Raw genomic sequence first — 25027 nt, 5'->3', positions numbered from 1 at the left:
TTTTGGGCGGTTGATCCTAATTTGGGCGCCGGCTTTCCCGCGGCGCCGGCGGGTGGTTGTTTTCCGCTTCCATGGCGGTCGGGGTGCTTTTCGGCCCGCCTTCCTAATGGACCTCTAAGTTTTTCGATATTGAAACACCTATAGTGCGCCAAAACATTTGGCTAACATCGAACTATCTTTTCTCTGAGCTAAAACCTGTTCCTATTAGCGTTTATTCAAGTAGACCTCTATTACACAGCGAATTGCTCTGTCTGAATAAGTATCCAACCAATGACATTCCTCATACCAAACGTAACCCTAAAAAAGAGAAAACTGCGACCCGTCTAATACAAACTACCAAATATAACTCAAAAATGTGCAAAGAAAAGACCCCTAGCTCCACTGAAATAGAAAATCATAAATCAGATGTGAAATAAGAAATAGTTGAAAAATGGGTTTCTCATGTTAATGGTCCTAATCATTCTATGTATGATGTTCACATTATCACTTCAAATGCTGCCTGTATATAAATACATTATAGAAAACACGCCATATCAACCTGGTCATTGAGAGCTCTTGGTGTCTTGTGTCTAGACATTAATCCAATAGATTTCACGTTGTGCAAGTGACTGGACATTATTGTAGCCTGATACGTGTCTCTATATTTGCTTACACCAAATCAAAGAATCTCAAAGAACAACTGAAGGCTAAAAAAGCAATCTCAACAGAGAGGAAGACTGGTATGCATTGTTGTTACAACTGCATACACTGTGATTGTCGGAGATAACATTTTGCATCCTCAATCAGATGAAGTTATTAAATTGCGCCACTCAGCCACCTGTGACACGCACAATGTAATATATAGCATCAAATGTCCATGTGGATTGTTATATATAGGCAAATTCCGAACGTAAGATAAAAATCTGCATTACTGAGCAGAAGAGCATGATACGAAACAAGAATAAAGCTTCCAACTTAGTGGTTCATTGGTTAGAGTTTCAACATGTGATAGCTCAGCTAAGGTTTCAAATAATTGAGAAGGTAGAGACACGTTCAGGCTACAATAATGTCCAGTCACTTGCACAACGTGAAATCTATTGGATTAATTAGAGATGACAGAACTGGAGCTGCGGGCATGCAAGTGACTGTTCTGACTCGGGTTGTTGAAGAACGTTAAGTTATAGGCACCTGGATGGAGAGTAACATTGATGTCCCTGGGACTCCTCCCCTAGACACTTCACTCCTTTATGATTCGCAGTTGGTATCACAGGCCACCCTTGGGCCTCCCATCAGCTTCCCCATCTGTTAGTATGACACACCCAGGTAAATATACCTCTGTAACATGGAATGTACGGGGGTGGGGACAGCGCGCAAATGCTATGTGATAAAGTTGCTGCTGTAATGGAGGGGAGTCCATATCGTTTTTATGCAGGAGACCCATCTGACGAGTGGGGAGGGGGATAAACTGTGATGTTAATGGCATGGACAGTTATATCACACTACTTATTTTGCATATGCAAGGGGTGCAGCCAAATGGCGGAAATCAAATGTTCTGTTTCACGTGGAAGAAGAGCACAAAGACCAGCAGGGACTGTTTGTCCTACTAAAAGGCTGATTAGAGGGTTCCCTACTGGTTTTAGGCATTATTTATGACCAAAATGTCAACCAGCCACTATTCTTGGTGTCCCTGTTGAAACACCTGGTGGACTGGGTGTGCCTACCATGGCTCCTGGGGGGAGACTTCAACTCCATATATAATATTAAGGACGATCAATCACACCTCCCCCTACCTTGTGTCCCTGCTTGTGGCTATGCCAAGACTCTGTGGTTGTGGGTAAGTAATTGGGCTTTAGCAGACTACTGGAGGGTCTGTAATCCAGGCGTGAAAGAATACCCTTTTTATTTACCCCCACACAGACTGCATGCTCGATTAGACTATATTTTCTGCCCACCATGGACTAGGGATAAGTCCCCCATGCCTCATAGTTAGGGAAAATACTCTCAGACCACACACCCCTGGAGGTCATAAATGAAGGTAAAGCCACCTTACTCGCAGTGGAGTGGGAGACGTTTAGAGTAGTGATTAGGGGTGCCTGCCTACGCACCACTGTAGGAGTTCAGTGAGCCCTGTTGACAGAGCCTGGAGGCCTCCGTGTTATCCCTTGAGCAGACATCAGTACATCCTTCTATCACTATTGCAGGCACTCTACTCAGACCCTGGCCCACGCATGCGGAGACAATAGATGCTTTCCTGGCGAATATGCCGCATCCGATTATACCTGCGCACCTTTTAGAAAGCCTAACTGCCAATCAATGAACAGGACATCAGGGAGGCAATCTAATCACTGGGTACTGACAGCCTCCCACCCGAGTTCTACACTGCCTTTGTCGCACAATTGGTCACCTAGCTTAAAAAGCTGTCCAAGGTGGCCTTGGATACTGGCAGTCTCCCTAGCACAACCAATAAGGGTATAATGACTTTGCTACTAAAACAGGGATGACCGCCAGCTGCCCTTTCATCTTACTGCCCAATCTGCCTTCTAAATACCAACTATAAAATCTTGAGTAAAATTCTGCTGTTTAGACTTTTCACAGATCTTCCCTCGCTGATCCATAGTGACCAGAGCAGGTTCATCACGTTAGGAGCACATCTCTGAAAATAAGGAGGTTTAATCAAGTTATAGAAAGGCCTCTGACGTGTGGCCGCAATCAGCATGTGTGGCCCTTGACCTCCAGCAAGCGTAGCCCTATCTGCTCAAAACCCTGAGGTGATTTGGAATACCGCACTTCATGCTTAAATGGTTCAGACTCCTGTACGAGGCACCTGCAGCCAGGGCAAAGACAGGACAATATATATTGGCTTCATATAAAATATTGAGAGGTATGAGACAGGGCTGCCCACTATATCCTAGCCTATTCGCACTCGTCATCGAACCCCTATCTATGTGGCTGAGTTGCGGCATCCCAACTTGAGGATTGCAGTTGCGAAACACCATCCATGTAGTGTCACTTTATGCGGAATATATGCTAGTGTATATCGGGGACGGGGAGGCTGACTTTAATCACATCTCTGGGGGACTTGAAGGTTTCGGGCGTATCTTGGGGTCAAAAGTCAACCCCACATAGTCTCAGATCTTCCAGTTGAAACCTAGAGCACTGCAAAGAACAATCAGGTTTGAGGTACATGGCCTGCACTTGGCAGCCACCACCTTTTGATATTTGGGGATTAATATCTACCATACCCATACTGACCTACCACACTGTAACCTAGGGAGAGTCATGAGCTCTCTATGCTCACAGATTGCATTTCAGCCTTCTTTGCCGAAATCCGCCCTGGGCTCAGAGCGATCTAACAGATATGGGGAACCTGGAGAAGCTAAAACTACAGGCAGATAAGGGAGGGGGCCCCAGATTTCTGTGGATGTTACTTTTTGGCCCCTCTTTAGTGGCTGACCAGATGGCTGGTTTGAATCCACCTACAACAAGCATTTGCAATGCAATAGGTCTCGCATTATTAAAGTTTGAGCTATTGGCATTGCTAATAATAATGCAACACCAATAGCTCAAACATTCAGTAATGCGAGACCTATTGTATTGCAAATGCTTGTTCTTCTTTCTGTCACTGCCATTTCAAACGTGGCAGCCAAGGACTGAAAAAAATAATGACCCCACACTGAGGGAAAAAACTCTTTGGGTGTCGGGGTCATTATCTATTTGATGTTCAAAAACAAACTCCCACTTTGGAGTTGTTATTGAGAAAGGTGTCCAGTAGTGCTGCCTTTGCTTTTCAACACATGCCGCCAGGTATGACAACTCAGACTGAAGGAACTAAACAGCGCCTTTAAAGTGAGCACCAGGAAGTTATAAGAGCAGGATTTGGAGTGTACCCATCAATTTGGCTAGGTTCCCTGGACAGTGCTGCTCCACATAACACGGAAAGCCTGCAGTAGTTGTTGTCCAAGACAGCTCCTGGAAACGAAATACAGCTTGTTATCCTATGCAAGCACTGGGAGTGGCATCAACCAGCAGTTCCACTAAACAGCCACTTCTGTGCCGCTCTCCAGAGAACGACATTTTGTTAGTTGTCCACCTCCACAGCAGGTTATGTCAAACTGTCTTCCTTGACTTGTACAAACAACGTTATGATAATTTTTTTGTTTGTTGCATATTTATATAGCGCGAACTCGACCCGAAGGTATTGGAGCACTTTACATAGCACCGTATTTATGTCACACATTCAGGCACGGGGAGATTAAGTGATTTGCCCAGAATCACAGGATGTGGACGCGACCTCGAGGCTCGAACCCTGGTTTCCAGCACCCGAGGCGGCAGCGCAGCCAACGGTCCACATCCTCTGGCCACTCTGGCAGTAGTGGCGTAATTCTAACTGCTTGACTACGAGTTTAAAAAATCACTGAAGGCAGAGTGAACAAATACTAGCCAAATGATAATTTACAGCAAGTTTAACATTAACCACCAAATGCCCCTTCTGATTCTTCATTCGCAGAAATCAATGCGTTCAGCAAGATGTGGCCGTCTCTCAGTGGGTAGTAGTACAGCCTGCATGAACCTGCAGAGAGCAGATCATTCCGAAGCAGCGGCCAAATGAAACATTACTATCTTACGTCACAGGTCAGCGGGTCACAGAGGTGGACTGGTCAGTTACATGTCAGAACAAGGATATCATGCTTCAACTAAACCATTCTCTCCCACGTTCACACGCTGTACGTCACGGCCTCACAGATTCTCAGCAAGCCCTTAATGCTAAAAATAAAACTAGGTTATGCGTTTCTGAAGAGCAAGCCGCTGCCTTCCTCCGACAGGCCTCTTCTGCTGAAGAATGCTTCCAGAAAAATAAGTTCGTCAGTGGCAGGGACGAGGAGCACTGAACTTTAGTATAACTCGGGAGATAGTTGTAACCAACTATCCACCTCCCCCCCCGGCGCTTAATTGCCTGACACTGGAAGACGTGTGGGGAGAAATGAAGGATGATGTATCCAAAAAAGCCATCACTTTCATTCAAGTAATTCACTGGCAAATCTTTACCTGCTACTACATCCATGAAAGGTCCGCGGCTACGATGGAATATTTATCAAATACGATACCCTGGTCCACTCGAAAAGAAGAAAGACAGCGCATTCCACAGCTCTGTTGTTCCTCTGCAGAACAGCGCCGTGGAACCTGCAGGCGGAGCGACAGCCGCCAAGAAGACCTTTGTTTTCGATGCGGTGATCAGCAGAGTGTTGACACAGCTGGCGGGAGGCTGCGTTTGCCTGGACCCTGGTGCCGCCATTGTATTAAACAAATACCCATAAAAAGAAAGGCATGGGTCAGCGTTTCGCACCGTAAATATTAAAACATTATTATTCCTGCCCAGGCGTGCGTGCGTGCCCGATGCCTAAATAAGACAAGTGGTCCCTAAATTAAACGATAACAGCCAGCAGTGGAACTACATTGTAGTTGGTCGGTGCTGCTTCCTGCAAAACGGCAGGAAAACGGAAGTGACGTTTCAGACCACCAGCCAATCAATGAGCTACATAAAAGGAGCAATGCCAGATTTAACCAATGGCAAGCCAAAATACAAATATAAACGCAATGGGTGGAGTTTCACCCAACATACTAATTACTTAATGCCTCGGAGAGGCAGCGCATGCGCTGCCCTTTGCGAGACCTAAAAATCAGGATATTCAACCACTCAAATACAAGATGGGATACTGAACTTTTAGTTTCGCCCAGGGAACAGGAGGAATGACTGGACCCCGCTCCTAGTGGCTAATGCCACCATTTTATGCACAAAAGGCTTTGTCTATACAGGTGCAGCAGTATCATTTGCCACCGCTCTGCCACTGCGCAGGTTGCCTGTGGGGCTGAGGACACTTTCCATTTGAGAATTGGTGTCATGTGAGGAGGCGGGTCTCCTAAAAGTGGGAGACTTGTATCAGGAGGAAGTGCTTATGGACCTCCATATGCTACATGACCAGTTTGACCTCCCTTGCAGCCTGTTCCTTTGGTTCAGGGGAATTAGAGAATACATAAAACGGTGTTGGAACGTAACCCCCATTATACCTCCAACTAATGCCCTGCTTCAAGAACTACACACCATGGGGCATGGCCGTAGACTAATACCCTGGCTATATAGAGCAATTCGAGAGCACACCAACCTATCTCTGAAGCCCCTGAGGGAGTCATAGGAGGACATCTATGGGAGGACATTTCATGACAAAGAATGGCAAAGGGCCCTGTAATATCCCCAAAAAGGTCAGCCCCAGTGCAAAGGTTTGCTTCATGCAACTAAACATTCACAAAAGGCCTATCTAAAGCCTGAGAAAATAGGTTGCCTCTTACCGGGGGTACGCACTGATTATGTGTGCTGCCATTATTCCTAGCAAACTTTCGGGATGTCCTGTGGGACTCTCCCTCGCTTAGGTAATATTGGGGTAAAGGACCACAATTGACGACTCTTGTAGTCTGTCTGATAAGCACCTCTCTGAGACCCCACCTGAACTAAAGTAACAACGAGGTTCTAGCTAAGTAATGCATCACCATGAGTTGGAACTCAGCATTCTCACTGTAAAGTGAGACCTGGCACACAGAATACCAGTATTGGGCTGAAGTGAAGGGCAGAACGATTCGCAGGGAGTAGAACAGAGGTCTGTGTGGTTGTCCCATAGCTGATCAATGGGACGTGCTAGCAACAGACCTTAAAAACATGAAGATGGGGATAACAGACCTCTATGACCTGTAGAATACGGAGAAACATCCCTTGGAAGACACTGATACTGCACTCACATCATGCTTGGTATGGTAGAGGAAGACAACCCCCCTATACAAATATGTCTCACTGCTGCAGTGGTGGCCCCAGTCCGGGCGCGCCACCCCTCCCAAAAAAAAAACACCCCTGCACATACAGCCAAAGTTACATGGACTGGGAGAGGGATAACTTGGGAAGTCACAGAATTTGCTTTCAGCTTGTTGATCCAGGAAGTTTGGAGAGAGAGGGAGTGGGGAGTTACATCTGGTATATCGTGGTATACTAGCCAGAGTTCTTTGGGTAGACACTGGTGTACACTATCTGTGCACTATGCAACTTCCAATGAATGTATGGCTGAAAGGCAATTTATCCTGCTCTTTTAAAGGCTATATATGGCATTAGTTTGTATATCTTACTTGAAGTTTTTTCAAAAGCCCAATAAAGTTTGTTTAAAAAAATGTGTTGTAAATCATGGCCTTAATACTTAGACATGCTTAGAAATATTTTTTACGTTTTGTAATTATATCATTTTATTGAGTTTGACTTTGTAGTCTGTTTTGACTTTTTCAGGGAAGGGACGGCTATTCAATGTTTCCAAGTTGCCCAAGAATGTTTAATGTGGAAACTGCACAGATATTATCCACCATTGTCATAAATCATTTTGAATCAGTTAAAATTGCACAAGGAATGAAAAAGTGCATCTCAGGCCATCGAATGAGCTTAATTACGGTATCCCAGCATGCATCAGTAACAGGTTATTCTTTTTAATTTAAAAATATGACCACGTTTCCTTGCTTTTTGCTCTTAGTAATTCTGTAATTGCTTTCGCTATTCTTATTTCCTTACATCTGTTATATATAAATGTTCTACAGTGGTGCCCCTTTCCATGACTATTTTGAAAATCTTATGGAGCGATTGTGATCTCTGTTTAAACTGTGGACAATTTGGCAAGCTGAAAGGCATATGTTTTTTTTTCTCTCAAAACTTTCTTTATTGAATTATAGAAGTACCAACATTACAATCTCGTTAGTGTCCGTGCTAGTATCGCAATTATACCTGTAGCTTACATCGAGGCTATTCGCGAGGACAGTTTCTAGAGATTCTCGGGTAACTTCTGCAGCCATCATACATTACATATACATATTGCACAAAACGCTTAGTGACATATTCTATTCTCCTTTACCCTCCCACCACCTGAAGAAGAAAAGGAGAAGGTAAAAAGGAAAATGAACCAAACAGAAAAGAAAAGAAAAATAAACCTGCAGGAAGAGGTACATGTGCAAGGTAGTACAATACGTTTACACAAGTGGTTTTTGCGTATACTGCTATGGCTCCACTTCAACTGCCTTTGGCGTATCCCAGAGTATCATCTCCTGAGTCTCGATTAAAACTGAAATAGATGCAGCAATCATTTCCTCTTCCGGTACTATACAACCCTAAGGTAGTGTTTCAGTGAGCCGAATGGGCCTGCATTTTCCAAAAATTGTCATGATAGATGGGGGCTGGAGAGAGCATGATTAATCCGGCAAATAGACAGAAAAGCAGAGCGCTGCAGAAATGCCTGAGAAGTCAAGGTTAATCAGCTACGGAGAACATTGTCTGCCAAAAGATGAGACTGGCCGTGGGACCCCAAGACTTCTTCTGCAGACGTAGCTGAAAGACTCATGTGAAATAATGAAAAAGTTACAAGTATTAAATGATTGATTGAGTCAATGCAGCACAGAGTCTAAGGCCGGAGAGATATAGAGAGAAGGCCGTGTACCCAACTCAGTGGTCTGCTGATACTGTGCTGAATAGGGGTAAAGCAGGCCAGGATCCAGGATCTGGGAAGGCCATGAACAAGCATAGACAAAACGAGTTGAGTGCTGAGAGTTGGCTGAGCGGCGTGCTCTGAGCGGCGTGCATCGAGCTACGTGCAAGGAGTATACCGCGAGACACACCAGGATTCACTGTGGAGACACCGCGTCGCACCGAAGAGAGCTGGGATTGAGGACAGAGATTTGTGTGCAGAGGGCTTGCGGTTTACGGCATCCACAGTGGCAGGAGGCAGAGGGTAAGCGTGAGCACGGAACTGTTGCCACCGGCAGCACGGTCAGTCTGCCGGTTTCTATCGCGCCAATTTTCTGCTCTCCACTCTGTCCTCTCCCCCTCTGCTCCTCAGTACCTCCCCCCTGGTGCGAGTCAGCTCGGCCAGGTGTGGCTGCCAGCGGCTCTGAAGGGCCGTGCTCTCCCGAGAAATGCAGGCTGCATTTTGGGTAGGGAGCTTTGTGAGGCACTCTTGGACCGAGCCCCACTGCGGGCAGCAAGATACAACTCAGCCATATGTCCACCTTATGACATGTACCCCGTACCACTGTTTTGTCAGCAATTACAGCACCCACCGAACAGTCAAAGCTGAGTCTGCAGCTCCAGGCAGTCACAGCGTAGAGACGCACTAAAAGCATAACCTGTCAGCCTAAGCTCAGATTTGAAATCAAACAGCAATTACAGCGTGATTGAGCTCTCTGACACCGAGAGCAGGACACTGATTGGCTGACTAAGGAGGAGGCAGAAGCACGAGCGCCACCAGCACCGCGAGGACACGCCTATTAACACACCTATTAACACCGAATATAGTAGCTGGAGAACTCCCGCACGCGGGCAGTGCCGGGCGAAGGGAGGGCCGTCCGGGGTCGAGGAGGGCCGGGCTGGGCCACCCCCTTAACCTCCCGTGACCCAGTATGACATTTCTGTGACATTTTGTTCATTGCATTTTACTGTAGCTTATTGATCCCTGGAAAGTGTATTGTTGTGTAAGCTGCTAAATGGCAGGGAAAGGGAAACGTACAGCGGGGGGTGTGACGGTGACCGGTACCCTAGACCAGTTTATCACTAGAGCCGTTTCGGTCCTTGAACATGAAATCGCTATTACCGAGCGGCGCCTTTCCTCAGAACCAATGTATGCCAGACGTTCATCTATTGGCACATTGGCTCTGGTTAAATCTCCAACTAGGTTAGAAGGTCACAGTAGCGGTGACTTGCAAGGAGATACTGAAGCATGTTCCATTAGGTTACCTGATAGCACGAGAAATAAGGTAGCCAATGGTGTGTCTGTTTCAGCAGTGGAGGGTCCTTCAAGTCCCAAAGTCGCTTTTCCCCAGACAAGGGCTAGCAATAAAGTAGTTAGATCCGCTAACCCTAAGAGGAAACGTGGTGGGGATGTTCAAGGCACCAGGAAGTCGAAAATTTCAAAAACAACGAAAGGTCCGACTAAGACCGGTACCTTAACACCTGATGACTGTCCGGTGCTGGGTGAAGTTAACAAAAGTCTTCCCGACACATCTCACATATCTTACACTGGAGATACGATCTTACAGATTGAACAGGTGGTTCGATCATTAATACTCCCCCCTCCTAGAAAGGGTTAAACTAGTTAGTGAAAGAATCGTATGTTTGGAACAAACGATTCTTGATAACTTTTGTTCCCTAAAAAATGTTGTCAAACTGTCAACAAAAGATAGAACCAAGCCTAGTTCTTTATCCCTTGACAAGTCTTCGATCACCATATCCCCTCCCTCTGTCATACCTGTAGCGGCTCCAAAGGTCAGCACAGACCAAAAGGCCCGGGACAGTAATCACCTAGCTTCCCGGGGGGCTGGCCGAATAAGTATTGTATCTGGGGATAATTCCACTAAGGATGCCACGGGTGTGCGAGAAGCTGTACATCCAGTGACTCATGGAAAACTTACTAAACCTTCCTAGGCTTATATCCATCTCCCCCCTGATTCTCTTCCTTATGTAGCAGTGCTAACTGGTGTTCCTGAATTAAAGGGTGAAAAATCTGAATCCTTTCAGGAACTTAAAAATAAAGTGACTTTTTGGTTAAATAAAAACAGACCCTTTCCAAATTACATGAATGGGAAGATTTTATTTGTCCGAAGGGTCAGCTGGGTGGGTTCTAGACCAAAAGATGTTCTGGGCGACTCCATAATTGTAAATTTTAAAGACTGGCGCATTGCGAGTTTTATTTGTAACTGTGAATTACCAGGGACGTGGTCGGGGATTGAGGTGCATGATCTAAACTATTTTTATAACCAGGCCCCTAACCTTGAGGGTAGAACTAGACAGGACTGGGTGGCAAGTGGAATGAGACCTGGGTTCACCACTCAAACCCCTGCCCTTCACAGTGGTCTGAGTACCCTAGATGATTTGGATTGACCGGGGATGAAAGGGTCTAATCTAAAAGCCCCTAGGGATACTTTGGTAGTTGGAGGAGAGTTTGAGGGTGGACTAGATGTAGCTCACTTAGCCTCTCCCAGGACGTCTATCCCGACTAGTGACCACAATATAAACCTGTATAGGGAGAACCAGAGGCTGTCTGAAGTTGGTCCCAACATTACTCTCCAGGCTACCCCGGCTGGACTAGGATTAGGTACATTAATCTCTTGGAATGTTGCTGGCCTGAAGGCCAAGATGGATTCTCCCGAATGGGTTGAATTCATAGGTAATTACGACATTTGCCTCTTCCAGGAGACCTGGTCCAGTGAGCCCCTGTTTCTGCTGGGCTAGTTGAATTTTCATATACCAGCAATCAAGGGTCATAAGGGTCGCCCTATGGGTGGACTAACTACCTGGGCTCGTCAGGATCTATTCCCTAAAGTTAATGAGATATCTACAGGTTCCACTGACATCCAACTGGTTAGGTTATCCTTGGGCCATATGGGCATACTTGACATCTATAACCTGTACCTTAGAGGGACCAAGGGGGCAAGGTCACGGGTCTTGGAGATCCTGGATTCCCATTTAGAAGAGCACTCAAGTGAGAGGGGAGTGATCATTGCGGGGGACCTGAATGTTATGTTCGAACCCCTCTTGGATCCGGATTCTGATAGGAGTCTTGACCCCGAGGAGGACCGGCTGTGGGGTATACCTGGTTTGTCCCTTGCTCCAATCAAACGATGGACAGAGGTGGTATTGCAGGTAAATGCTCTTTGTTACGAGAAAGGACTAAGGGCATTGAATGGTAGGACGCTGGGGGATAAGAAGGGTGTTAATACTTTTGACAATGGTCGCTCCAAAAGTAGGATTGATTACGTACTTTGTTGTTTGAAGCTATGGAAATCCATCAAAGATATGGTGGTTGAACCACGAGTTGAGAGCGACCATAATCCCATTTGTGTAACACACCGGTGGTGGGGGAGCACACAATCAGCAGAAGAGGTAACGATACTCGCGCCTCCTGAAACTGTCCCTTCTAATAATATGCGCAGACTTAAGTGGCGAGAGGTCAAGTCCAATGATAAGGTCATTGCCATTATTGACACCGAGCTAGATAGAGTAACGTTGAAACTAGAGGGTGCCATGGCCACTGAGGAAGATAGCGCTCAAGTCACAGGGCTTCATGAATCTTTCTTTGAGGGATTACGTAGGCACTTCCTAAAACCAGTGAAAAACGGTAAAAAGGTTCCTCCAAAACGTTTACGCTGGTATGACGGCGAGTGCAGAAGGGCTAGAGTCGATTTGGCTACAGCCCTTTCTAGTGGTGACAAGGCCCGTGTCAGAAAGGCCAGACAAACCTATAAGAAATGTCTTTGCCAGGCAAAAAAGAAATGGGACGAACTTTATTGGCAAGACTTGAAGAGTGCAAGTTATGCTAGAGACTCCAGACTGTTTTGGAATGTCATCAAGTGGAACAGAGGAGGCTTGCCTGACAGACCATCAAACCATGTAACCCAAGAGGGTTGGTTAAAATTCTTTAAACCCCAATATGCATGTAATCCTTTACATAACCTCCCTAGGGAGATATCTTATGTTTTTTTCTCCCAAGGTCCTTTTAGTCCTGATGACGTTCTAAAAGCTCTGGGTTCCGTAGCTACTGGGCATGCTCCAGGCTTAGACGGGGTTCCATCTGATGTCTTCCTTCACAATAAAACTTGCTGGAGCAAGTACATCTCTTTAGTGGCTAATGCTGTGTCCAAAGGTGCCCCAGTCCCTAAATCATGGGGGGGGGGCTGTTATTATCCCAGTATTTAAGAAGGGAGACAAAGCTCTACCAGGGAACTACAGACCTATCAGCCTGATTGACACAATCCAGAAGATCATTGTGAGGATGGTTTTGAATTTGATGTTAGATTGGATTGAAGACAACAGGATTCTGTCCCCTTTCCAGGCTGGTTTTCGCAAACTAACTAGCACAGTGGACCAGGTCTTTCGCTTTGTTCAACTCCACTGGAAAGTAGTCACCCTGGGTAAAGGTAGTCTCTACGTCGCTTTTGTGGACTTAAGAGCTGCCTTCGATTTAGTGCCCCGTCTGCGGCTGTGGGCAGTCCTTGAAAAGCTTGGGCTTCCCGAAGAAGTTTTGATCCTGGTAATGAGGCTACATGAGTCTAATTTCGCAAAAATGCAGTGGGGAGGTCCTGGTGATGTTACCCCCGAGTTTCCGGTTGAGCGCGGTGTGCGCCAAGGTTGTACCATGGCCCCCACGCTCTTCTCATTATACATCAATGGGATAGTTGAATGCATGCTTTCGTCGATGCTCCCAAGCTGGCTGGAGTCATTACACCGATATTGATGTTTGCGGACGACACGCTCATTGTATCAAAAACCCCGAGTGCTCTGCAAAGAGCTTTGTTGGTGTTTGAAGACTTTTGTCTTGGCCACGGTTTGGAGGTAAATGTGGCCAAGACTAAACTCATGGTCTATAATCCACATCCAAGCTATAGAGCGGGGACATTTTTTATGAATGGTCAACCGCTAGAAGTGGTTAATAACTTTGTTTATTTAGGTATGCACGTAACAAACGACAACAAGTGGGGCAAGCATATCGAGATGTCTGCCATGAAATTTAGGCAGATTACGGGAGCACTATTAAGTGAGCACAAAAAATCTCTCACTAAACCCATCAAACCAGTACTCCAAGTTTATGAGGCAAAGGCCTTAAGTTCTGTATTGTACGGGGCCAAGCTATGGGGTTTTGAACGGTTAACTTCCTTAACTGTTGTTGAAAATAAATTATTTCGCAGTATAACCGGCCTCCCACAGAGTACACCTTTGGTTCCCCTCAGATATAATTTAGGCAGGAAGGCCATCACAGACCTAGCTAAACTCCGTCCGGTCTTATACTGGCGGAGGCTCTGGACCACCCCGGAGCTTTCTCCGTATGCCAATGGCCTCTTGGATGTCATAAAATCTGACAAGTTCCACAAGATTAGCTGGCTGAGGAATCTCCGTGAGACCTCGATAGATCTGGGTCTGGAGGGGCTGTGGAGGGACCCAGCGGCGGCCTTGTTCCCTTCTAAGAGATCGCTGGGAATGATTTATTGGGAACGAGTTTATTATCATGTTTGGAGCAGAGCGAATTGCTCCAGGATGACCAGTTGGTACCTGGAGGCAAAAGTTTCTCCCGTTCTGGAATCCTTCTGGGACCTGATCGCCAAACCTGGCGATAGGAAACTGTATTTCCAATTAAGAGCCGGTTCCTTACCACTGAGGTCCCTCACAAGCAGATGGTCCAGTGTTGGTGCGGAATTATGTCCTGCTTGCGGCTTGCAAGCCAAATCAATTGCCCACTTTTTGTTTGTTTGTCCTGTATATGCTACCCCAAGAAGAATTTGGTTGTCTCCAATGTGCAAAATCCTAGGTACAATGAGTAGTACTGTTGCTTTAAGAATTTTACGCACAAGCACTTTACCGATCATCTCTATTGCTCTAGCTAAGTATTTGGGCTGGGCATGGTTTTTAAGAAACAATGATCCTAAGTACTCTCCGGTAGTACCCCCATGAAGTTATGTTAAGTTGGATTGTGGGTCTTTTATCATTGCTGTTTCCCATTCTTCTTTTTGTATATGTTGTTTTTTCAACATTTTAGTTCATTCTCTAGTCTTATGATCTGTTTAATGTCTTTTTATCAAACTGTTTAAGTATTTATTGATGGATTTCAAGCATTTTACATGGTTTGCAACAGTTGTTTTTCCTTGTTTTCTTTGTATGTGTCTTTTATGATATTTTGTAATCGAATAAAGACTATGATGATGATGAAATAGATGTAATGTACGTGTGCGGGTTGGGCAAGCACACAGGAGTAGCCCTCGAGAGCGGAAATTAACTAAAGGGCCCCATGTATATTCAAAGTTCTTGAGTGTATCAGACAGGATATCTGTAATTTGCTCCAGGGTCAATGCCTGCCACAATCGAGCATGCCATTGTGTAATCTACCTTCTTCCACACTCCAGTCACTGCCGTCTTCGCTGCCCCCAGACAGAGCCACAGGATTGATCTATCTCCCTGGGTCTTCTGTCACTGGGTATCCTAAAATATCCTTAATTTATGTCAGAATTTCACCCCGATTGTGGGGCAGTCCGACCATATGTGGACAAAATGCCCTAGCATCCCGCAACCACTCCCGCACATTTCTGTTGATGTAGGAAATATTTTCTTCAGTTTGGTCGGGTAAAGGTACCAGTCAAACAGCACTTTGTAATGGGCTTCTGCCGTTCCCATGGAATGGTTAAATTTAGTTTTGTCCCTCAATAACTTTCCCCACTGGGCCTCAGGGATGTCCTTATCTAGTGTCTGCTCCCAGAAAGTGATATGTCTTGGGCGGGAGTGATCAAGTGTTGTGAGTAATAGAGAATATAAGAAAGAGATTCCTCCACTCATCGAACGCCCCCATATGCAGCGCTGGCAGGAAGTCCAGGTTATAGTGAATTGGGGTGTACGGGGAGGGAAAGGTAGTCCAGGCTGATCTACGGTTGACATTGTCCCACACTTTGAGTGTGGTTCTTGTAGGGGTGCTCAGATAAGTGTTCACCGGGCAAACTTTTTGTGGCTTCCAGAAAAGGTCCCATATACATCTTCCTGCTACCTTTCTGTCCATATGGAGCCAATGTTTATCTGAAGCTCTGGCGGACCATTCTTTAACCACTCTCAACTGTGAGGCTTTATAATAAAGGTGTAGGTCTGGCAACGCCAATGCCCTCATTGTCTTTGGTAGACGGAGCTGTCTATAAGGGAGTCGAGCTCTTTTTTCTTTTTTTTTGAGGCCTGTTATAGCTCTGCAAATTTCTTCTGCGGTGATAGGGTCACTCAAATGTTTATTCTGAGCACGAGTAACTTGTGGGAGGTCCAACCTTCTAAGTACTCCAGTTGCATGTTCTCGGCTAGAATCTCCCCAGTGTAGACCCTCTTGAGGAACTGACCAAACACCTGCGCTGTTGCAGAGTCAGTAACAACTTTCTCTCCCCTGTGAGATTGTATATCTCCTATATATTCTTTCTTCGGTTTTACTCTCAGTTGTCTGGCTATGTGTGACCCCACCTTGTTCCTTTGTGCGTATAAAGTGTGTTAAGTCTCAGGAGCGTGAGTTCCACCCTATTGTTATAAATGGCATTCAGTTTTCCCCGATTGTCGTAACTTTCCTTTGTAAGGCTAGTGTTAGGGTTGCCTTGTGTGTTTTCTCCACCTCTCTCAGTTCTTTCTCTAGCTCTATTCTTTCTTTTATCCTTTGTTTGTTAAGGGCTTCTGCATTCTTAGCTATACAATTGCCCATAAATACTGCCTTAAATGCGTCCCAATTGTTGGTTGGGGTAGTGCCTTGTGGGGTATTCAACTTAAAAAATGTGTTTATGGATGTCCGTAGTTCATCACGGCTCAACCTATTGCGCACTAGGGAACTTGAGGAATACCATCTACGATGTCGCACTGGGAACCCGTCCCATTGCATAGGAATAGTGGTTGGAGCATAATCCAAGCAAGCCTGGCACAGGTAAGTTGATAAATACTTTGCAGTAAATATACTGTTTGAAATGCAATTGTAAATGTTCTTTGAAGTGGTTACAGTTTGAATTACTGGTAATGCAATACTGTGGAATGCTGTACATATACTTTGTATCGATCTAGTAATGAAAATTACAGGTAAGTTCCTTTTACGTTACTTTTGAGTAGGGGCGGAATTTGCGTAGTCACCCTACGCAAAGCTCTGTGAAACGGTAAAAAATCTCTGCGAAAACGCAGAAATTCCACGAACACGCGGAATTGCTTGCTTGCGATGCTTTTTTAGTGTTCGCGATCACAGTTTGCGTGCTCGGGGGGGAAATATCTTGCGAGCACACATTTTGAGAACGCGAACAAATAAAAAATTCCGCGAAGCCGCGAAATGCAGAATTTTGGGCAATTCCGCGTTCCCCGCGGATCGCGAAATTACCCAAATTCCGCAAATTCCACGAGCGGAACGGAATTTACCACCCAGGCCTACTTTTGAGATTACTTTTTCTACTCATTGTGATATGCCTAGATATGACACTGGGACATTTCCTAGAGAAAAGATAAGTAAAGTCAGTTTTGCACAATTGTTATTTTTCCGGTTTCCATACAATTCAACTCCACACTTTCACATTTCAGAGAAAAACAGTCAATAGGTTCCTATGGAGAGAAATGAAGTTAACGGCTCAGGGCAAATAGGGAAAAGGTGCACCCTCAGCAGCACTAGGGCGGCCGGCTGCAGGGTGCTGTTTCGACGTCGGGCGCCCAGTTGGGTTCAATGGGGAATCTCCGGTTTGCAAAGGCATTGCGGGCTGGGGGACGAAGGGGTTGGTTAGGCACTGTCGGTTAGGGCACACAAGGCCGTGGAGCGTCGGGTGCAGGGGTGCCTTTTGGGGTCGGATCTTCTTACCATCTCCTGGTCGCGGTTGGGGGGGGCCTTCCGTATTTAGGCTGCAGGCGTCCGCTGGAGGCTTGATGCAGGTCAGGGGTCGCCCGATCTTTGGTCAGGTTCGCCGGGTGACCTCCTTGTGGTGTTTGCCCACTAGAGCTCGGGACGTGGATGGCGGGTGCAGGATGTGACGGATTTGCGGTGTCCGGCCGGAGCCAGAGGTTGCAGATGAACAAATCCGGTGTTCATGGGAGACAAAATCTTTGTTGTTGAAGGTAGGCAGGTTCTCCAGGGTTTTCGAGGTTGCTGGCTGCAGGACACACCGGGATTTCGCAGGAGCAGGTTCGAGGGGGTGACAGGCCGGTAGGGCTGGGGCCAAGTCAGTGGGTTTCTTCCTCTTGTTAGCTGCTACACGGCTGTTCAGTCCTTCTTCTTCTTCTTCTTCTTGTAGTTTCTTCTTGTTTGAGGAAGCAAGGTTCAGGGGTGCTACTAAATACCAGATTTAGGGGTGTTACATGAAGGCAAAAGGCAGGGACCAATGGGTCCCTTCCCTGGGGTGGGTACACCCTCTATTATGCCACCCTCCAGTGGGAGGGGGGGCTAAGCCTGTCCCTGGTTTGCTGAGTACCCCCATCTGGAAGATGGCTGGGACTGGGAGCTGTGCTTCACCTCGCCTCCCCCACCTGAGTGGTTGAGTTGGCACAGGTGGGCGCACCTCTCTTCCCCACTTGTTTTTCCCACCCAAAGTGGGTGTCAGAACCAATGGGGACCAGTTGCTGAAAGCAGCAAGTGGCCTGGGAAGCTCACTAAGTCGGCAAGCCTTTGAAGCCTCCCCTTTGTGAACCCTGCCCATACTGGGGGAGGAGGCTTGGCACCTCGTCCCAGGATGTGCATTGTTTCAGGCCCCAGAGAGCAGGGGCCTGAAACCTGTCTGGTGGTGGCGGCTGAAGGCAGCCACTCAGCCTGGATACTAGGGGTGGGTTATATTTCAGGGGGCATCTCTAAGATGCCCTCTGTGTGCATTTTTCATTAAATCCCACAACGGCATCAGTGTGGGTTTATTGTGCTGAGAAGTTTGATACCAAACTTCAAATTTTTCAGTGTAGCCATTATTGTGCTGTGGAGTTCATAATGAAAAACTCCCTGCACCATATACTCTTAATGGCAGCACTGCACTTAAAATGTCTAAGAAGGGCCTTAGACACTGTAGGAGTACAGGGCTCATGCACCTGTACCACTGGTATCGTGCACCCAGCTAGAGGGGTGACTGATCTATGCCAGGGCAGTCGGTTGTAGGCATGGCACACAGGGATGTGTGCCATGTTGACTCTTCACTTGGTTCTGCACCAAAACATGCAGCCTGCAAAGGCAGTGTGTGTGTAAAGGTGCAGGGCCTCTAAGGGTGGCACAGTAAGTGCTTTAGCCCTTTAGAGGTCTTCCCTGGTCACAGTGCCCTGGGTACCTGTGGTACCATTTACCAGGGGCTGACCTGTGGCTATTGATGCCAATTGCGTTAGTTTTGGGGAAATAACACAGGCACTGGTAACTTGATTGGCAGGGACCCAGGGCACATCAAGTAAAAATGCATCAGTAGTCTGGCAAAGACAGACCAAAGAACAGGAGACTCAGCCAAAGCTGGGAAGGTCTTCCTAGTCTTTCAGGCGAGGAAGAGTAGAGGAAGTGGTTTGAAAGTTGCACAGCCTATTCTGCCTTACATCCTTCAGTCCAGGTCAGTCCCTTTGGGGAGCTGGCCTACCTCAACAGTTTCAGGACCTAATTCCCAATGCTCCTTTCCTAGCTCTTTAGCGTGTTCACCCCATCTTTTGGTTTGGGTTCAGAGGTGCCTACCTCTGCAAATTCTAACTTAGCTAGGGCAAAGCCCAGCTTACCCACAGAGGTTACCCACAGCTTGAGTAACCCCACCATGACCCATAAGGTCAGGGGGCCTAACTTGCTATTTGGCACCATGGCACTAGGCCACCATGCCAAGGACAGGGCTGCCATGAAGGCTAACACCCAACAGAGGCTACTGACAGCTGTCAGTGCCCAGAACCACACCTTTAGCTCCTCACTGGTAGGTGAAGTAGCTAACTTACAGGCTTCTTTGGGTTTGGGGGCCTGTCTGCTGTTTTAGGGTGGGGGGTCACTATACTTGAGAGTGAACACCCTTCTTCCACCCTCTGTTCTGCCAAATGAGGTGCCACCAATTCAGGCTGGACAGTTGCCTGAGTAGTCAGGTCTTTTTGTTGGCTAGGGGGGACTTCACCAGTGCCAATTTTGGAGTTCTCCCTTACTTGGATAGGATCTCCCTGGCCCACTGGGACTGTGGCTAACAGTTGCCCACCTTTCCTACACTGTTTCTTATTTTTATTTTGGGGCTTATCTGCACTAACTGCTGGTTGAGCCCCCCCAGGTTTCTTGGGTGAGGTCTGGCATTGGACCAGTGCCTCTCTTTGGCTCAGACCAACCTCTGGGTGGTCATTCCCAAGGAGACAATCAAGGGGGAGGTCTTTACTGACTACCACCTTTCTTCATCTAAGGGACCTAGCTAATTCTAGGAGCACTACAACCACAGGCCTAACAGTGACACCCCATGGTACAGCCCTTACTATTTTTGTTTCCCCTGGGACATACTGGTTTGAGATAACCAATCTGTCATCCACCACAGTGTGACTGACACAGGTATCTCTCAGGGCACTGGCTGGGATTCTATTCACCAGTAGGTGGTGGAAGTGTCTACTCCCCTCTTGAATCTCCACCTCACCCTTTGGGCCCATTTTCTAGTTGAAGGCTATGAGGGCTTCCTCATCTGAGGAATCGCCCTCTAAAGCTACACTGGCAACCTCTGGAGCTACACTAGGAGCTGTAATTCTTTGGGGACAGCTAGGGTCCTTGGTGTGGTGTCCTGCCTTTTAACAGTTGTGACACCATACCCTGTTGGGATCTCAATTCTTACCTTGGTACACAGTTTTAGTTTGGTAGGTGTCTTTGGGCCCTCCCTCCTGGTCAGGTTTTTGGGGGGCTACCTGGGGCTCCTTACTTTTATCATTTAAAGGCTCACTGCCCTTCCTCTGGGGAGGTTTTGTAACCCCTTTCTTTTGGTCACCCCCAGTGGATGTACTAGTTACCCTTGTCTTAACCCAAGGGTCCGCCTTCTTTCCCAATTCTTGGGGAGAAATTGGTCCTAGGTCTACCAGATACTGATGCAACTTTTCATCAATGCAATTACTTAGTATGTGTTCTTTCATTAACAAATTATAAAGCTCATCATAATCTTGTCTTTGCTTCCAGTCAACCAGTCATCTAGTGTCTTAACTGAGTAGTCTACAAATTCCACCCAGGGCTGACTCTGGGTTTTCTGAGCCCCCCTGAATCTAATTCTATACTCCTCAGTTGTGAGTCCAAAACCCTCAATCAGAGTTCTCTTCATGAGGTCATAAGACCCAGCATCTGTCCCACTAAGGGTCAGAAGTCTGTCTCTGCACTTACCAGAGAACAGTTTCCAAAGGAGTGCCCCCAGTGAGTTTTCTTCACCCTTCTGGCTTCACAAGCCCTCTCAAAGGCTGTGAACCACTTGGTGATATCATCACCCTCCTCAAATTTAGGTACAATTCCTTTGGGGATTTTGGGATCATGGGATCCTTCCTTTTCTATATTTGTTAAATTGCTGCCACCATTGATGGGTCCTAGGCCCATCTCTGCTCTTTCTTTTTCTAGAGCCAGGAGTCTGGCCTCTAGGTCTAATCTTTTTGTCAACCTGGCTAGCAGGATGTCCTCCTCATTGAGGCTGTCTTCAGTGTCCTCAGTAGTGCCTGATCCACCTGTGTGGGATCTAGGTACTGAGAGGTTTACTCTTGGAGTCAAGGGTACTTGGACCCTTTTCTCCCTAGGAAGTTGATCTACCAGGTCATTCCCTTCCCCACCTTCCTCATCTGACTGATCTTCACCATTTTCAGATGGATGGTCCTTTGCATACCCAGACAACAGCTCCTGGAGCTTTTGTTCGGTGGGATGGGACCCCATGGTTATGTTTTTAATTTTACATAGGGACCTTACCTCCTTGAAAGACAAGTGAAGGTAAAGGGTGAGGTCGAGCTCCTCAACCACGTCCTCTATATCACTGTGGTTATTTTAACCAACAGCTGGGTTCTTATTTTGTGACATTGTTAAAAAAAACTATTTTTCTAAAATTCTAAAGGGACTTAACCAAGGCCCTAACAAGACTTTTAGTAATTTTGCAAAAATGCCAATTTGAAAAAATCTGAATTCTAAAGACAATTTAAGAGTTCTTTTGTTTGATCAGGTGGTAACCAAGTAGTTCAACAAGTGCAAAGTTGTATATCCCACCGCTGATCCACCAATGTGGGAAGCTGGCTCTGTATATCCTATACCAAAGTGAGGTATAGTGTGCACATAGTCCAGTGGATCCCCAAAGGTAGGAAGAGGTAAAGTTAGATAGTACCTCACTCTCTATTTATGGTAGCGTGGTCAAGCAGTAAGGCAATATCAGAGGACAGTGTTAAGCCTTCTTTGTACACACTCAGTCAGCAAATTAATTCCCACACTCAAAGACTGAACTTCAGACCAATTGTTTTTGCATAAAAATATTCTTTTAGTTATTTTATTTTCTAGAACCAAGCAAGCCTGGCACAGGTAAGTTGATAAATACTTTTCAGTAAATATACAGTTTGAAATACAATTGTAAATGTACTTTGAAGTGGTTACAGTTTGAATTACTGGTAATGCAATGCTGTGGAATGCTGTACATATACTTTGTATCGATCTTGCAATGAAAATTACAGGTAAGTTCCTTTCACGTTACTTTTGAGATTACTTTTTCTACTCAGTGTGATATGCCTAGATATCACACTGGAACATTTCCTAGAGAAAAGGTAAGTAAAGTCAGTTTTGCACAATTGTTATTTTTCAGGTTTCCATACAATTCAACTCCACACTTAAAACGTTTTTTAGAGAAAAACATTCAATAGGTTCCTATGGAGAGAAATGAAGTTAATGGTTACCAGGTAAGTAATTGGTCTTTGGAGTTGGGCTTCTGTGGTTAGAACAAGGGTTCCCCCAGGGCCAAGGATGCACTCTCGTTACACCCTCAGCAGCACTAAGGCGGCCGGGTGCAGAGTGCTGAGTCCCAATGTTATCCTATGGGCGATAGGGGGCCTCCAGTTGGTGGCCGCTAGCTAGCAGGCCACTCAGCTGTGGGAGCATAGCTCCTGGACTTTAGCTCAGGGCAAATGGGGAAACAAAGTAGCACCAAAGGTGCACCCTCAGCGGCACTATGGCGGCCGGGTGCAGGGTGCTGTTTCCACGTCAGGCGCCCTGTTGGTTTCAATGGGGAACCTCCGGTTTGCAAAGGCATTGCAGGCTTGGGGACGAAGGTCTTCTGGGTGCGACCACAACTTCGAGAGGTAAGTTGGGAAGTTAGGGGTTGGTTAGGCATCGTCGGATTGGACACACAAGGCTGTGGGGCGTTGGGTGCAGGGGTGCCTTTTGGGGTTGGATCTTCTTACCAGCTTCTGGTCGCAGTTGAGGGGACTTTCCGGATTTAGGCTGCAGGCAGGTCAGGGGTCACCAGATTTTGGGTCAGGATCACCGGGGTGACCTCCTCATGGTGCTTGCCCACTTGAGCTCGGGCCGTGGACGGTGGGTGCAGAGTGGGGCGGATTCGCTATGTCCGGCCGGAGCCAGAGGTTGCAAGATGAACAAATCCGGTGTTCACAGGAGACAAAGTCTTTGTAGTTGAATGTAGGCAGGTCCTCTGGGGTTTTCGAGGTTGCTGGCTGCAGGACACACCAGGATTTCGCAGGAGCAGGTTCGATGGGGAGACAGGCCGGTAGGGCAGGGGCCAAGTAAGTGGGTGTCTTGCTCTTGTTAGCTGCTGCACGGCTGTTCCGTTCTTCTTCTTTTTCTTCTTGTAGTTTCTTCTTGTCTGAGTAAGCAAGGTTCAAGGGTGCCCCTAAATACTAGATTTTGGGGGCGTTACAGGTAGGTAAAAAGCAGGGACCATGGGTCTCTTCCCTGGGGTGGGTACACCCCCTATTATGCCACCCTACAGCGGGACTGGGACCTGAGCCTGTCTCTGGTTGGCTGAGCCCCCCCATCTGCAAGATGGCGGGGACTGGGAGTTGTGCTTCACCTCACCTCCCCTACCTGAGGGAGGCAGAGGTGGGCACACCTCTCTTCCTCACTTGTTTTTCCTGCCGGTTCTCCTGCCCAAAGTGGGGTCAGAACCAGTGGGGACCAGTTGCTGAAAGCAGCAAGTGGCCTGGGGAAGCTCACAAAGGCGGCAAACCTTTGAAGCTTCCCCTTCGTTAACCCTGCCCATGCTGGTGGTGGAGGCTTGTCACCTTGTCCCAGGATGTGCATTGTTTTAGGCCCCAGAGAGCAGAAGGCTCTCGACCCTGGGGTCCAGTAACAAGTCTGGTGGTGGCAGCTGAAAGCAGCCACTCAGCCTGGACACTAGGGGTGGGTTAGTTTTCAGGGGGAATTTCTAAGATGCCCTCTGTGTGCATTTTTCATTAAATCCCACACTGGCAACAGTGTGGTTTTAATGTGCTGAGAAGTTTGATACCAAACTTCTCAGTTTTCAGTGTAGCTATTATGGTGCTGTGGAATTCGTGATGACAAACTCCCAGCACCATATACTCTTAATGGTACCAGGGGCTGACCTGTGGCCAGAGATGCCAATTGGGTTAGTTTTGGGGAAAGAACACAGGCCCTGGGAACCTGATTGGCAGGGACCCAGGGCACATCAAGTAAAAGTAGTAAAAAAAAAAGTGGTGGTGTTACTGCAACAGAAACCCACTTTCCTACAAACCCTTAACCATGACCATTCTTCCTTCCCTATCAGACTTGAATCCCTCAGATTGAAAACTTCAATGATGAATGGAACAAAAGGGCAGCTCCATGGTCTTTTCATGGTGCAGATGCTCTATGGATAATTGGATAAGCTCGGTGGTGCAGCTTATGATATTCGGAGCGTATCAGGTGTGTTTCCTGTAACGTGACCACATCATGTCTGGTCTAGTAAATATTTCCATAGCTCTTCCCTCTTGGCTGGTGAATTAAGCCTTTTGACGTTCCATGTTAATGAACATGACTTAACAGTTCTTAAGGTCTCCCTGTGTAGTGCTGTGTCCCCAAGCCTATCTCTCTTTAGTCTTGTGGTTGAACGGCCCTTAACCCTGTGTTTCTGTGATTGTTGACATCGTATTTGTGCCCATGTATCCTCTGTGCTAAAAAAGGGAGAAGAAAATTTCGCCAATGTAAGGTAAAGCTGGCTTACCTAAGTATTTCTATAGTAATAACTTCCAGTGGTACAATCTCAACAGCCATAGCGACATGTATACCAAGGCTGGCACCCCACCGTGAGGCCCTCCATTTGTTCTTGTGTCGCTTAATTGTTCAAGCTTATTACACCCCTCGTTGATCCCAGTCCAGCCACACTCCTCAGTGTAGCCTCCATGTCAGTTCAATTTATTTATTCAGCGTCTGCGCTGAGCGGATCTGCGTTTGAGGTGTATGTGTTGGTGTCTCTGAGGTTGCCAAGGGTCTGTACCAGCTGTCTCTTGTCCTAGTTCAGTGTGGTCTCCTTCTTCGCTTCCACTTGCGGTATCCTCAGGTACCGGAATGTTCAAGATGTCTGCTGCCTCCTT

The 25027-nt window shown here is 46.8% G+C and overlaps 1 protein-coding gene across 1 annotated transcript in view; it reads left to right on the top strand.

Moving 5' to 3' along the window:
- LOC146865382 (snake venom 5'-nucleotidase-like) overlaps window positions 1-25027 on the top strand; it is a 950113-nt gene that overhangs the window by 663759 nt on the left and 261327 nt on the right. Inside the window, exon 7 of the mRNA XM_085640733.1 lies at window positions 7301-7484. Within this exon, the coding sequence (XP_085496859.1) occupies window positions 7301-7484 (184 nt within the window). The remainder of the gene's footprint in view (window positions 1-7300; window positions 7485-25027) is intronic.

The sequence above is a fragment of the Triturus cristatus genome, chromosome 2_1 (assembly GCF_964204655.1).
Source record: "Triturus cristatus chromosome 2_1, aTriCri1.1, whole genome shotgun sequence".
Lineage (NCBI taxonomy): Eukaryota > Metazoa > Chordata > Amphibia > Caudata > Salamandridae > Triturus > Triturus cristatus.
Note: the sequence above shows the minus strand (reverse complement) of the source record. Positions and strands in the feature narration are given on the sequence as shown.